At 23.1% G+C, this 13,995-nt stretch overlaps 6 protein-coding genes across 6 annotated transcripts, besides 30 other annotated features; 1 reads left to right on the forward strand and 5 right to left on the reverse strand.

Moving 5' to 3' along the window:
• The first annotated feature begins 468 nt into the window (after positions 1–468).
• Positions 469–538: a microsatellite.
• A 135-nt stretch (positions 539–673) lies between these two features.
• Positions 674–757: a sequence feature (AT_rich).
• Positions 758–986: 229 nt separating this feature from the next.
• Positions 987–1,988, reverse strand: EDI_127210 (uncharacterized protein; the record flags this gene model as incomplete). The annotated part of the gene is made up of 2 exons (XM_001734637.1): positions 987–1,880; positions 1,941–1,988. 2 exons carry the CDS (start codon positions 1,986–1,988, stop codon positions 987–989), a joined length of 942 nt encoding a protein of 313 aa, XP_001734689.1.
• A 54-nt stretch (positions 1,989–2,042) lies between these two features.
• Positions 2,043–2,098: a microsatellite.
• A 121-nt stretch (positions 2,099–2,219) lies between these two features.
• On the forward strand, positions 2,220–3,001 carry EDI_127220 (casein kinase II subunit beta-2, putative; the record flags this gene model as incomplete). Its single annotated transcript, XM_001734638.1, has 2 exons — positions 2,220–2,621; positions 2,684–3,001. 2 exons carry the CDS (start codon positions 2,220–2,222, stop codon positions 2,999–3,001), a joined length of 720 nt encoding a protein of 239 aa, XP_001734690.1.
• Positions 2,996–3,084: a sequence feature (AT_rich).
• Positions 3,085–3,124: 40 nt separating this feature from the next.
• EDI_127230 (phosphomannomutase/phosphoglucomutase, putative) lies at positions 3,125–4,489 on the reverse strand (the record flags this gene model as incomplete). The annotated part of the gene is made up of 1 exon (XM_001734639.1): positions 3,125–4,489. The coding sequence occupies one exon, from the start codon at positions 4,487–4,489 to the stop codon at positions 3,125–3,127; it is 1,365 nt and encodes a 454-aa protein (XP_001734691.1).
• Positions 3,661–3,681: a sequence feature (AT_rich).
• Positions 4,490–4,777: 288 nt separating the features above from the next.
• Positions 4,778–4,805: a sequence feature (AT_rich).
• Positions 4,806–4,912: 107 nt separating this feature from the next.
• Positions 4,913–4,958: a sequence feature (AT_rich).
• A 61-nt stretch (positions 4,959–5,019) lies between these two features.
• Positions 5,020–5,054: a sequence feature (AT_rich).
• A 556-nt stretch (positions 5,055–5,610) lies between these two features.
• Positions 5,611–5,647: a sequence feature (AT_rich).
• A 177-nt stretch (positions 5,648–5,824) lies between these two features.
• On the reverse strand, positions 5,825–6,913 carry EDI_127240 (uncharacterized protein; the record flags this gene model as incomplete). The annotated part of the gene is made up of 1 exon (XM_001734640.1): positions 5,825–6,913. The coding sequence occupies one exon, from the start codon at positions 6,911–6,913 to the stop codon at positions 5,825–5,827; it is 1,089 nt and encodes a 362-aa protein (XP_001734692.1).
• Positions 6,905–7,068: a microsatellite.
• EDI_127250 (uncharacterized protein) lies at positions 6,926–7,729 on the reverse strand (the record flags this gene model as incomplete). Its single annotated transcript, XM_001734641.1, has 1 exon — positions 6,926–7,729. The coding sequence occupies one exon, from the start codon at positions 7,727–7,729 to the stop codon at positions 6,926–6,928; it is 804 nt and encodes a 267-aa protein (XP_001734693.1).
• Positions 7,102–7,272: a microsatellite.
• Positions 7,730–7,786: 57 nt separating the features above from the next.
• Positions 7,787–7,836: a sequence feature (AT_rich).
• A 106-nt stretch (positions 7,837–7,942) lies between these two features.
• Positions 7,943–7,963: a sequence feature (AT_rich).
• Positions 7,964–8,080: 117 nt separating this feature from the next.
• Positions 8,081–8,160: a sequence feature (AT_rich).
• A 67-nt stretch (positions 8,161–8,227) lies between these two features.
• Positions 8,228–8,262: a sequence feature (AT_rich).
• A 109-nt stretch (positions 8,263–8,371) lies between these two features.
• Positions 8,372–8,549: a microsatellite.
• A 183-nt stretch (positions 8,550–8,732) lies between these two features.
• Positions 8,733–8,831: a sequence feature (AT_rich).
• An 11-nt stretch (positions 8,832–8,842) lies between these two features.
• Positions 8,843–8,960: a microsatellite.
• A 15-nt stretch (positions 8,961–8,975) lies between these two features.
• Positions 8,976–8,996: a sequence feature (AT_rich).
• A 58-nt stretch (positions 8,997–9,054) lies between these two features.
• Positions 9,055–9,087: a sequence feature (AT_rich).
• A 20-nt stretch (positions 9,088–9,107) lies between these two features.
• Positions 9,108–9,187: a sequence feature (AT_rich).
• A 110-nt stretch (positions 9,188–9,297) lies between these two features.
• Positions 9,298–9,409: a microsatellite.
• Positions 9,410–9,438: 29 nt separating this feature from the next.
• Positions 9,439–9,524: a sequence feature (AT_rich).
• Positions 9,525–9,539: 15 nt separating this feature from the next.
• Positions 9,540–10,283: a repeat region.
• Positions 10,170–10,518: a repeat region.
• Positions 10,519–10,549: a sequence feature (AT_rich).
• A 73-nt stretch (positions 10,550–10,622) lies between these two features.
• Positions 10,623–10,656: a sequence feature (AT_rich).
• A 47-nt stretch (positions 10,657–10,703) lies between these two features.
• EDI_127260 (uncharacterized protein) lies at positions 10,704–13,887 on the reverse strand (the record flags this gene model as incomplete). The annotated part of the gene is made up of 2 exons (XM_001734642.1): positions 10,704–13,736; positions 13,816–13,887. The coding sequence occupies 2 exons, from the start codon at positions 13,885–13,887 to the stop codon at positions 10,704–10,706; spliced, it is 3,105 nt and encodes a 1,034-aa protein (XP_001734694.1).
• Positions 11,375–11,418: a sequence feature (AT_rich).
• Positions 13,738–13,810: a sequence feature (AT_rich).
• A 93-nt stretch (positions 13,888–13,980) lies between the features above and the next one.
• Positions 13,981–13,995: part of a microsatellite that runs on past the window's edge.

Here is a 13,995-nt window from a genome sequence, read left to right on the forward strand (position 1 = left end):
TATGTCAGTACTGTTTTATAGAGTCTTACCTGTCTTAAATAAAACAGCAATCAATTTAATAGTAATGTTTGAAAAATCTAACATTGTTCTTTGTGTTAACAAATTAAAATATAAATTTTGTAGTGTAAGAACGAAGGAAAAACTTTCTCTATTCATTAGAAAACTATTACAAACTACTTTCATAATAAATAGATTATGTTTTGTTTCACTCTTCATAAATGTGATCAAATTCTTCATATATCATTTTAATTCACTTTGTTATTATACATTAGTTTTATCAAATGAATTTATTTATAAAGAGCATACTCAATACAACTAATAAATACAGTAATAATATAACATTTTCTAACAAACAAATCAACCAACAGTAATTAACAATACTAAATAAATTCAGTTAATGAGAAAGAGAGTAACTAAAGATTTTCACAATTATTAATTTGTATTTAAGATAAAAGAATACAAATCAACAAAAAAAGAATAAAAGAAACTAAAAAAGAATAAAAGAAACTAAAAAAGAAGATAAATCAAAAAAAAGAAATTAGTATTATTTTGTTCTGGTTCAAGATGTAATATACTAATACACTAGATTATTAATAAAACAAAGTGTTGTATTCACACAGAATTTTAATTCCTAAATAAAATAAAATGAGTAAAGAGAAGAATATGTTTTGACAAAAATATAAAAGTATTTTCTTATAACAAGTATAAAATCAATTACTTTAATAAATAAAAGAAAATGATAAAAAGTTTTTATAAACAGATCAGTTCATAGATAAATTGAATTGATAAAAGAATAAGAAATCAAAAACCAAATTAAAAGAAATTATAATGAATTTATTAAAGAAAGATAGTTTTTGAGAAGATTAATAGAAACAAAACAATGTTGTCTTTTCCTTCTTTTTAACAAATCAAAATTTAAACAAAGACATTACAAACATCAAAAAAGACAATCAATCAGTTCATGTAAAATCATACATACATAAATTTTACTGAGCATTACAATCAGGTGGATTTTGAAGATGGTCTGGGATTTCTTCTTCTTCCATTCTTTCTAAAAACTCTTCATCAGTATCTTCTTCAATACCATCGAGGTCATCAAAATAATCTTCTGGATGAGCTCTATTAGGAATACTCTCATCAAAATAAGAGATAGCTTGATCAACAAATTCATTGACAAATCCCATTAATATTTTAAATTGCATCTTTCTATCTTCTTCTTTTTGTTTTTCAATAACTTGAGAATATTCACCATCTTCTTCTTCATGTTTTAAATCATCAAACAAATGAAAGAAACTTGGAATTACTTTTTGTTGTTGAGAAGCAATTCCTTCAATTCTATTTCTTTTTTTAAATGGTCTAGAAACTCGAGGATCTTTTCCTGGCATCCAAACAATAGGAATTTCAGTTTCTACTTCTGGTTCTAACATTTCCATTTCTGGATTATTCCATCCACAAACTTTATATGAAATAATTTTTACTGCTTCTGTAGTTTTCATAAGTTGATTTGGTTGAAAAATAAATCGAACTCGATGAAGAACAGAAAGTGCAGGTGTTTTATTATCTCCTAAAAAACATATTGTTAATGGCATATCTTCTACTATAACTTCTGTTAAATATCGAATTGCATTTGCATCTCCTAAATTATTATAATTTAAATCAGCTACATTCATAATTCTTCCCCAAAAACATGGTATTTTTTTAATTAATTCAACTGTTCTTTTTCTTAATGGTTCTGAATTTGCTCTTAATTTCCTTTCTATATTATATATCTTTTCAAACCCATGTAATCGTTGTTTTCTAAATTCTGTTTGAATCGTTTGTAATGCATAAATATTCTTATGAACTTGTGATGATGTCATCATTAAATAATCATCAAATGTCTACTTATGTTACTTCTCATTATCTTCTTTATTTTTTTCTTTCTTTTAATTATTACAAACTTCTACATTAATTAATTCTTTACTCGGTTCTTGTCCAATTATTTCCATGTCTTTCTTTATTTTAACTTCTTTCTATTTGAAACTTATTTGAACCCTGAAGGGTTCTTTATTTTTTTTCTTTTTTTACTATTTTTATAGTTTTTTTATTATTTTATTCTAGTTTAAACTATATTTCTAACTATTACTAAACTATTATTTAAACTATCATCATTATAAAGTAAATTCTTCATTTTTTAAAATCATTGATAACTCTGATTATTTTAATTATTAGTGTTTTTAATGAAACGTAGGGAATTTGAATCTCTTGTCACTACACGTAGGAGTATGTCTTATGTACAAACACATTTTGAAATACTTTTTGATTGTTTTTTAAAAGATATGTTATTATCCATTGATAAAAATTATTTAGCAGATCCATTTAATTCATATGGAATGTATGATCCAAATGATAATTTTCAAAATAATGTCTTTTTATGTTTATCAAATAAAGTTACTGATAGTATTGATAATGTAGAACAATTTTGTGATTTTTTTTATGACCCTAATAAATTAGATAAAGCAATCATTGAACTTTATGGAAAAATTCATGCACAATATTTACTTACATATGATGGTTGTAAACATGCAAAAAAAGCATGGAAAGAAGGATTCTGGGGAAGTTGTAGAAATCAAAATTGCAAAGTTTGTTATTGAGTTTTTATTATATATATTTTCATTGAACATTGAAATCAATTTAAAAATAGGGATATCATTTATTACCTTATGGTAAATCATATATTGTTAATCAATATCCAATGAATCTTTATTGTGGTTGTTGTGGAAAATTATATTCAACAGATAGTGAAGGTGTATTAGATGGTGCATATTTTGGACCTTGGTTCATTCCTAATTTCTTTCTTGAATATCCTGAATTACTCCCACACTCATCTTATTTCTTAAAAACAATTCCTCAATGTATTTATGGTTATACAATTATTCAAGATCCTATATTTTGTGAATCTTTACAACATGAAAATCCTCCTTTACCTTCAAGAACATTTGTTCATAAAACAATGTTATAAAAATAATTTTAATTTAATATAAATAAATATTCCCTTTTTCTTTTTTTCTTTAATAAAAAAAAATTGAAAAGTTAATTTATTTAGCATTCTATTAATTAGTAATTAATCTTCTTTTAATCTTTATTAAGCAGAAAGTAATATGTTCATAACTTTTTCTGCTATTTCTTTGGCTTTTTCTAATGATTCTGCTTCAGCAATAACACGAATAATTGGTTCTGTATTACTTCTTCTTAAATGAACCCAAAAATCTTTTGTAGAAACATAAAGTCCATCTCTTTCATCAATTTCTTCTTGTTGATATATTTTTTTAACTAACTCAAATGCTTTATCAACATTAACTTTATTTGTATCAATTTTAGTTTTATAAATTTTAAATTGTGGTAATTGACTAACAATCTCTTTTAATGGTTTTTTTTCTTTAGTCATTAACATTAATGTTAATGTAGATGCTACCATTGCATCTCTTCCAATATGTACATCAGGTAACATAACTCCTCCATTCCCTTCTCCCCCAATTACTGCATTTAATTGTGTCATTCCAATACCAACTTGAATTTCACCAACAGGAGTGTTATAACATTTTGATCCAAATTTCTCACAAACTTTACTTGTTGCTCTTGAAGAGGAGAGGTTCTTACAGACATTTCCTTTCTTACCACAATATTTTAATATAAAATAAACAGCACAAACAAGTGTATATTCTTCTCCAATAGGATTTCCATCACCACCTATTAATACACAACGATCCACATCTGGATCTACTGCTATTCCTAAATCAGCTTGAGATTCTTTTACAACACGACATAAATCTGTTAAGTTTTCTGGAAGTGGTTCTGGAATATGTGGAAAATCTCCTGTTGGTTTAATGTTAAGAGGTATTATTTCACATCCAAGTCTTGTTAATAATTCAGTCATTATTGGTCCTCCAGCACCACAAACTGAGTCTACTGCAACTTTAAAATGTTGTTTTTTTATTGCTTCAACATCTATGTAAGGTAATGATAAAATTTTATTAAGATGTTCATCTATTGCTGTTGGAAGTGTTTGAGTTGTTCCACCTTCTTGTTGAATAAAAGTTCCTTCATCAGCTAATGTAAACACTTTAACACATTTCTTTGGTACAATAAATAATCCATCACTATCAACAAACTTTAATCCATTCCATGGTTTAGGATTATGACTTGATGTAATAATTACTCCTCCACATGCTTGGTGTTGTTGAACCATTACCTGTACAGTTGGTGTTGGGACAATCCCACAATTAAGTACTTTACATCCACACTCTTCTAATGCTTTAATAACTATTTTTTCTGCCCATGGACCACTCATACGTGAGTCTCTCCCAAGAATAAACAATGAATTCTTTGTATATTCTTTAATTTGAACTGTGACAAATGCTTTAACATATTTAATAATCACAGCCTCTGATAGAGATTTCTGTGCAATACCTCTAATCCCTGACAAAGTTACCATTAATGGGTCTGACATGATATATAATGAATAAACAAATTAAAATCTTGAAAAGATGAAATTAATTTATATCAAATCAGGAAAGTGATTAATTCTTTTCCACTTTTTTTATTTTTATTGTTTTTTGTTTTGTCTTTCATTTTTAGATAATTACTCCCATAATCCTATTTCGATTTATTTTCAACTCTTTTTATTGGTTAGTGAATAGTACATTTCTTTGAATAAACTCACACCACAGAATAACTTTTGGATAACGTTGTATAAAAAGTGGTTTAAGAAAGGGAACTATTGATGTATTTAACATAGTTATTTTAAATAATTTTTTAATTTTTATGGAAGTAGTTTGTTATAGTTGAGAAGGTGTTTCGTTAAGAGTCCACCAAGTTCTGTTCAACAAGAGTGTAAGAAACAAGATTATTTTTTATTTATGAAGATGACAACTTTTAAATTTGAATAAAATAAATTAATAAAAGTTATTTTAAATAAACAAGATGAGATATAAAAATAAATGAGTGTAAAGTTTAGTTGGTTCTGGTTCGTTTAAGTAGATAATTAATATATAATTATACATTTTACTTATTTACATAATAGTCATGTGGTACAATTTTATTGTCATAAAAAAACATTTATAAGAGAATGTATTTTCTTCTTTTCTTTAGAATTTTTCATAAGTGGAAATAATACCTGACCGGATTCATATTTCTTTTGGACTAATTTCTTCATCAATGTTTCTTTTTAATTCATCGATTTTGTTAGATTAATTTATAACTTGTTTTGATTGTCTAATTCTATTTTTTGTTCATTTTTTATTAGGTTCAAAAATTAGCATATAGAAAAACAATGATATAAATTTTGAATTAAAAACAAGTTAATTGTTATTATTTGATTATTTTAGATAATACTATTATAAAAGAAGAAGAGAAAAATCAACAAGAATAAAAAGGATTCTATTTGATTAGAGTGTTGAAAGATGAAAAAAAAAATACAAATAAAGAATAGCAAATTAATATATTCATATGTTTAAAATTTGTATTTAAAAATGATAGATAATTCATAAAAAAGCAATATTTTAATGAATAACATTGACATTATATATAGTATTAAAAAGTATTACATCAGTTGTAAAAGAGTATAACAAGTATTATTTATTATTTTATTTTAAAGTTAAAAAAAAAACAGAACAATTCTACAAAGAAAAACAATATATTTTTTTCAAAAATAGTGAGTATGAATGAACAGTTCCAAAATAAATTCAATTATTAAAGATTGTTCTTAAAGATTTGGTTGTACATAATTTTTGTTGTTTAATGGTTTCAAAAATAATGTTTAGGTTTATTTTATAGCTTTATTTTTTCAATACTTTTCGTACTCTGAGAGTATTGATGATTTACATCCATGGAAACAATTATTTCCTACTTTTATAACTGAAGAATGCATACTATGTGTGTTTAATGAAAAGCATTCACTAAAACAATATTGGCCTAACTCTTTAACGCTTGGATTTAAATTAATACTAGTTAATACTTTACATCCAGAAAAGCTTCTAAAACCCAATTTAGTAACAGAAGTTGGAAGTTCAATCTGTTTCAGTGATGAACACCCATTAAAGCATCCATCTGGTATTTCACTTATTAAAGTTGGTAAATTAATTGACTCCAATGAGTAACACCCAAAGAAACATTCAACACCTATTTTGTTAACTGTTTTTGCAAATTTCAAACTTATCAGTGATTTGCATGAGTTAAAACAATTATTATTTATTTCACTAACTGATGATGGAAAAGTAATTGATTCTAATGATGTGCATTCTTTAAAACAATTATCTCCTATTTTAGTGACTGTTATTGGTATAGTAATTGATGTTAATGATAAACATCCATAAAAACAACTACTATCTATTTCACTAACTGATGATGGAATAGTAATTGATTTTAATGACCGACATCCACTAAAGCAATCAGATTCTAATTTATTGATTTCTGAAAGTTGAATTGATGTTAATGAGGAACACCTACAGAAACAACCACACCCCATTTCACTTACTGATGATGGTATGTCAATTGATGTTAATTCATAAGCATTATAAAAAAATTTATTTCCAATTGAACTGGCACCTAATTGTAATTCTCTTCCATATTCAACTCGATCTGATTTTGTATATTCTATATGTTTACATATACTTCCTGTTTCTTTCTCTTTTGTATATCTTGAACAACTAATATCATACCATATTATTTCTTTAAATATTCTTCCATCATCAAATATTTCATCATATTTATTATAAATATGAAATGTTTCAATATTAGGAAAGAATCTTCTTGAATATTCATTTAATGGAATTGGATTAAAATGAAATCGTTCCATATTTCCTTGAAATCTTTTAACACCCATTTCTAAATTAATAAAATCTTTAATATCATTAAAATACTTTGATGTTATCATTATTGAATTATATCATATTCTTCTTTTTCCAATTATTCTTTTATTGATTTTATTATTGTATATTATTCTTTTGATATTTATTATCATTTCTCTTTCTGATGAATATTCTAAATATTCTTCTTCTTTTTCTATCATTTCTATTATTGTTTTAATATATGTTTCTTCGTTGATTTCTTTATATTCATATCTTTTTGTGTTTATTTTGATTTCTTTTTCTTGTTTTATTTTGTTGTTTATTATTATTCCTTTCTCTTCTTTTTCTTCTGTTATTATTCTATTGATTTCTTTATTTTCTTCTATTATATTGTTTGTTCTTATATTATTTATTATTCTTATTCTTATCTTATCTCTTTCTTTTTTAATATTTCCATATGTTATTTCTGTATTTTCTATGATAAGAATTGGTGTTTCTATGTTATATTCTTCTGAATGTATTCTTTCAATTATATGATATTTCCGTATGATTTGTACATTATTTAATCTTCCTAGTTTTGTTGAATTTTCGATTCTTCTTTCATTTCCTTGACTTGTTCCATTAGGAATACAAATGATTGTTCTTTCATTTTCTCCTTTCTTTTCTACTTCTTTCTTAATATTATTAAATATCATTGATAATTTACTTTCTGGTTTAATCATCATTTCTACTCCTTTAATATTTTCTTTTCTAATTTTCACATTCGTCTTATCATTGGAAATGATTTCTTCAATTATTTTCTTTTCTTCTTCTTTTAAATATTTCATTCTATCAATTCTTTCATATTCATTTCCATCATACAAATACACATTCATTTTATCATATTCAATATCAATTATCATTGTTATTGTTTTACACTTCATCTTTTATTTATTTTTAAGTTCGATTTTTAACATAACTTAAATTTTAATTCAAAAACATTCTATTTTTATTATATTTTTTTATTATTCAATTCCATTAGATAAACTATCAACTATAATATGCATGGTATCAATACTGTATCAACAACACTATTTTATTAATTGTAGTCACTGTTCTTTTCATTTTTGTTATTGTTTTTATTAAATAAATTAAAAGGATTTAGTTTATCATTTTGCTGTATTTCAGCACTCTCGTTGATCACTCCGTCAGACAGAAAGTAAAGTGTTTCAATGTAAAATATAACTAGTTTAAATTCGTCACCACTTTGTATGATATAATTTTTATTATTATTTATTATTAGTAATTAATTAATAAAATTTTTTAAAATAAGTTTGTTACTTTTTTATAATATCTGTAATCACGTAACTCTATCTAATAATTAATTTTTCAAGTTTTTTTTCTTCACGTAATAGTACTACTTTAATTTAAATATAGATCATAATATTTAATTATTGGTTATAAATTTGTCTTCACAATGAAAAGTATAATTTTTAGATAGGGATTTCGTTTATAGATTATTCTTTTTTAGATTAATAATGTTTACTTATAAATATATGTTTATTTCTAATTATTAATTTCATTTTATTGTTTCTTTTTCTTTCTATTCATTTGTTCTATTTATCAATTTATTTTATTATTCTTTATATTATTGTTCTATTTTATTATTATTCATTTGTATTTCTATTCATTTTATATTTCTTTTGATATTTCATTGTTTATCTCTTTTTATGTTTTCTTATTATTCTTTATCATTATTAACATATTTATTAAATTCATAATAACATCTATGATTTAAATAGTATAACAAAATGACTTATATTCTATTATTGAATATACAATAACAATAATAAATACATTAAAACATAAAATAACATATCATACATTTTATTTATGAAAAATAAAGATAGTGTAATATCAAACATCATTTTTTATTTTAAATAATTAAATTAATATTGAAAGTATATGTTTTTTAAATAAAATATCAGTACATTGTAATTATATTTTAAATAATTAAATTAAATAGTTCTAATTCATTATTTTTATTTCTTTTTACATACTTATTTCATCCATTTCGATTTGTTTTCATTTCTTTAATTACTTCAGAAATATCTTCATTATTCTTTATATTTCTACTTGTTTTGTGATTTGTATACTATATTACAAGTCATATATTATATTTAATATTTTCATACTATGTTAATAACTGTTTGAAAAAGTATTAATAACACAAAGACTTCTGTATGTGTATATAAAATAGATATATTAATAAAAATAATAACACGACACAATGGGTACTTCTTTAATATTTATTTCGTTATATTATTTTACTATTAACCAAAACATAATAATTTAATTTATCAAATGAAAAAAAAAATATACTAGAAATAGAAAGAATTAATGAATCAGAATTACTGAAATCTTATAAATAAATTGAAAACGTACGAATGAATATAAGGTATTTATTTTATAAAAGAATTAACGATAATTGTAAAGAAATTAGTAAATGATTGGAACAATAAATCAATAAAAATGGAATAAGTCAATAAATGAAAGTATATCTATTAGAGTAAATAATAAATATTAAAGAAATGGATAAAAAACAGAATACTGATAATAATCATGTTATCAGTTATAAAATGTTTAAAATATATAATAATAAGAATAAAAGAAATAAATATTGTTAATCTTTATTATTTTAATTTAATATAAATTATTGTAATCTCTTCCATTTCTATATTTTATTCTTATTTCTTTTTATTATTTATTAAAATAACCCAATGAATATGAATATTTGAAATAAAAACAAGAATGAAATATGATCATTTTTATATTCATCATTTTATTTATTGATAGATGAAAGGAGTTAAATATTTTATTCTCTTTTTCAAATAATCAGTATTTAATATTTTCATTTTAATTACTATAATTTGTTTTGATGTGAAATGTTTTAGAATTGTTTTCAATAAAGTGAATTTGATATTCAATTTATATGAAAATGAGTATTGTTTTATAATATGAAATTTTGATTATTTTCTTTATAAACAAGTACATCATACTATATCTGAATACAAATAAACAATCATCTGATTGATTATATAAATAAAATACATGTCTTAAATCTTTAATATCAATTTTCATCATTCATTTTATTCTTCATTTTGTTTCTAATGAAAATAAAAATGATTTTGCTTCCCATATAAAAACACTAACTTTATCAATTTTAGAATTAATCATCTAAATTTATTTCAATTTTTATTTTTAATAATATTTATTATATATTCTTTATTCATTTATCAAATACTGATATATTCTTATTCCAACTATCTTTATTCGATTCAAATAATATATTCAATATTTTTCTTCTTTCTTTCTTTTTTTTTTCTTCTCTAGATAATCATTATATCATGTAATTCATTCTTCTTTATTCTTATTATACTTTGTGTTATTTTCATTGATTTCTTCTTCTAATTTCTTAATTTTATTTTCTATATTCATTTCTTCAATTGAAGTCATTTTATCTATTAGTTCATTCGTCTCTTTATTAAACAAATCTTCATCATCATATTCTTTTATTATCTTTCCCATTTTATTCTTCATTATTTCTATTTTATTTATTGTTTCTTGACTTTTTCTATCATCAACTTCTTCTCTCTATTTCATCCATTCTATCAACCCTTCTCCTTTTTTATTAACTTCTGAACATGTTTCAAAAATATAATGAATAAATTAAATTAATAAATGTTTCTTGTTCATTATGAATTAAATTATTTTTGTTTAATTGATATGTGTTAAAGTCATTTTGTGTTCTGGTTGTTTTTATTTAAAATTTAATAAAAGATATAATTTTCTGAAAGTAAATCAAAATAATAAAAGAAGTAAAAAAAACATGTTCAATTAAACATGTAATACGCATCTACCAACTTTGTAACACAATTCTTTTGGTGTTAAATCTTTATTCTTTTCTTGGAATGCAACTGTACTTAATTTTAATGATGTTCTTAAACACAATGCAGGATTGCTAGAACTTTCACATTTGTTATACATCTTTTTCATTACTTCTTTAGGAGACATACGATCTCTTCTAACTTTTTGTAATAAGAATGCAGCAAGATTTCTACAAATTGTACATTTAACTTTAATTCCTTCAAGTCCATTTGGTGTTTTCTTTTCACATTCTTTAGCAATTGCTACCATTTTATTTAATCTCTTTTTGAGTCTTAACTTATACATTTTTTCATCTCTTAAAACTTCATTCATACGTTCATCAAGTAAATCAATTTGAGTATAGAAATATTCTGTTCCTTTATTCTTCTTAATTTCTTTCTTCTTTGTTAATAATTCATTTCTTCTTTTAAGTAATTCTGCATGTTGTTTTTGGAAATTATGTATTCTGAATTTAGATAATCTTTTGACTCTTTCAACATGTTTTAATAATGTGTTTTGAAGTTTCTTATGTTCATGCATAACCTTTTTTAATTTATTCTTAATTAATTCTCTAACATTCTTTAATTGTTCCATTTTATCTTCTGCTCTTTCTGAAATAATGTCTCCTGTTTCATGAACAGATTTATATAATTTTTCAATTAATCTTTTATTATTTACTAATTTACTTCTTAACTTTCTAACTCGTTTAGAACTCTTTTTCATTGCTTTAATTAATTCTCTTGATTTACGTGCAGCTTGTACAGTCTTTTCATCAATAGATCTAATAAAAATAACTTTATTTAATTGTTCTAATCCACTTCTAACTTTATTCTCTTCATTGTTAAGAACTACTAATTCTTGTTTTAATTGTTTCATTCGAAGTGTGTTCTTCTTAAGTTCTTCAATTGATGCACTTTTAGATGATTGTAAAATTCTATTTAATTCATCTGCAATTTCTTCTTTACGACTTCTTAATCTACTTAAATGACTTTTAGCTTCAATAACCTTTATCTTAATATCTTCATTTCTTTTTCTAGTTGCTTCACTAACTTTACTTTCAATATCTGCAACTTTCTTTTCTCTTAAATTGATTTGTTGACTTAATTCTTCCACTCGATGTTGTAATTCATCAACAACTTCTGCATATTCATTATGATTCTTTAAAACAACAATTCTCTTTGTTGCTCTTTCTTTGCTTTTTATTAATACTCTAACCATTTTTCTTTCACTTCTTAATTCATTTTTCAATTCTTCAAAAATTTTATTTTCAATCTTTTCAACACCACGAATGGCTATTGATGCACGTGCATGTGCAGTTGCTAATCTACGAACAACATCATGAAGATCCTCAATTAATCCTGATTTTTCTAATTTATTACTTGTTTGACTAATTTTTTCTCTTAAAATACTTGCTTCATTTGATAAATCATCCTCTCTACTTTTTAACTCTTTAGCAACAACCTTCAAATGTCTATATTGTTTCTCTCTTTCTTCTTTTATTCTTTTTTGTTCATCAATTAATCGTTGATTTGCTTTTTGAACTTTTTTATTAATTTCTGGTACTTTTTTTCTTAATAACTTAGCTTTTTCTGAAAATATTCTACTTTGTTCTGAAGTATATTTCTTATTAGTCATAGCACGTTCAAGTCTTTCAATTCTTCTTTCCATTCTTCTTTTTTCTCTAATAGCATCTTTTTTAGCTTTCTTAAATGCAGCTACCTTAATTTTTTGATATTCTTTTTGAATTCTTTTCAAATCTTCATCATAATCTTTTCTTGCTTTTATTTGTGCTTTACTCAAAAATGATAAACGTCGTTGTACTTTTCTCATTTCATTATCATTACTATTATATTCTCCTCTTAATTCACTTAATTTTGATGCAGCAATATCCTTTAAAACTTCAACTGTTTGTTTTTTTAAATATCCAGTTTGTTCATTAATTTGAACTCTTAATTTTGTAATTTTATTATTTAATCTATTAACTTGTTTTCTATATTCTTTTTCTTGTGCATTTAATCTATCTCTACGAGTTTCATATGCAATTCTTACTATTTTAGATTTATTATAAACTCCAACACGAGCTGCTAACATTATTCTTAAGTTCTTTATTTGTTTAATAGTAGCAACTTGAACTTTTTTGAGTTGATTAATAGTTTCAGTTAATTCTATCTTTTTACTAGGTGTAGTAAATTCACTTTCTAATAATGGTAGTGTTTCATTAATTGATTTTCTTACTTCTTCTAACTTAGCAATATAAACTTTTCTTGTTTCTAACTTTTTCTTCATCCATGAAACTACCCTTTGTAAATTCTTTACTTTTAATTCTGTAAGTTCTTCAATATGTGCTACTCTTTTAGTAAGAAGAGAACTTTGTTGTTCTTTATCTTTAATATCTCTTAATAATACTTTCTTATGTCTATATAATCTACGTAATTGAACAATTAATCTTTTTTGTTCATTTTCTGATTTTATTTTTTGTTTCTTAGCATTTTGAATAGTTTGTCTTAAATCTTTATCTAATTGTTCTTTTAATTTAATATCTTTTTCTTCTCCATTCTTTTTTAATTGTTCTTCAAAAACTGAAAGTGATGTTTGTTGTTTATTAATAGCTTCTTGAGATACTTCAATTTCTTTAATTTTTTCTTTAATTTGACTTTCTATATCCATTAATTGTTGTTTCATTACAGTAACATCTTTGCTTATTTTATTAACTTCCCCTTGTAACTTTCCTTTTTTATGTTCTACTTCTTTTTGTGTAGAGTTAATAATTCTTTCATATCCTTTAATAACACTTTCTACAACAGTAGCAAATCGTTGGTCTTGAATAGAAGTAGTATTAGATTTAGTTGAATTTTCTATTTTAGTAATATTACTTTGAGTGTTATTATTTTGAGTAGAATTGACTTGAGTCATGTTATTGTTGAGTTTTTTTTCCTTTATTAATAAGTCCTGTGATTTTTTTTTTAATGTATCCCATAATGAATCTTCAAAATCGTCCATTTCCTATATTATAAATCTTATTTTCTTACTTTATTTTAATTTTTTCATTATAAAATAACTTTTTTTTTGAATAAAAACAAACAAAATCTTCTTCAAGTGAATAGGCAGTGGTATATACACAAAGTATACAGAAAATGAGATATAATCCTCTCATGTTTTTGATATTATGAAAAATTTAGTTATGAGTTCATTCTTTATTTTTTAGTCTTTTTTAAAAATCAACAATTTTCTTATCACAAAAATTGTAATTTTTTTATTTATT

This window comes from Entamoeba dispar, genomic scaffold (genome assembly GCF_000209125.1).
Source record: "Entamoeba dispar SAW760 scf_1105229458423 genomic scaffold, whole genome shotgun sequence".
Lineage (NCBI taxonomy): Eukaryota > Evosea > Mastigamoebida > Endamoebidae > Entamoeba > Entamoeba dispar.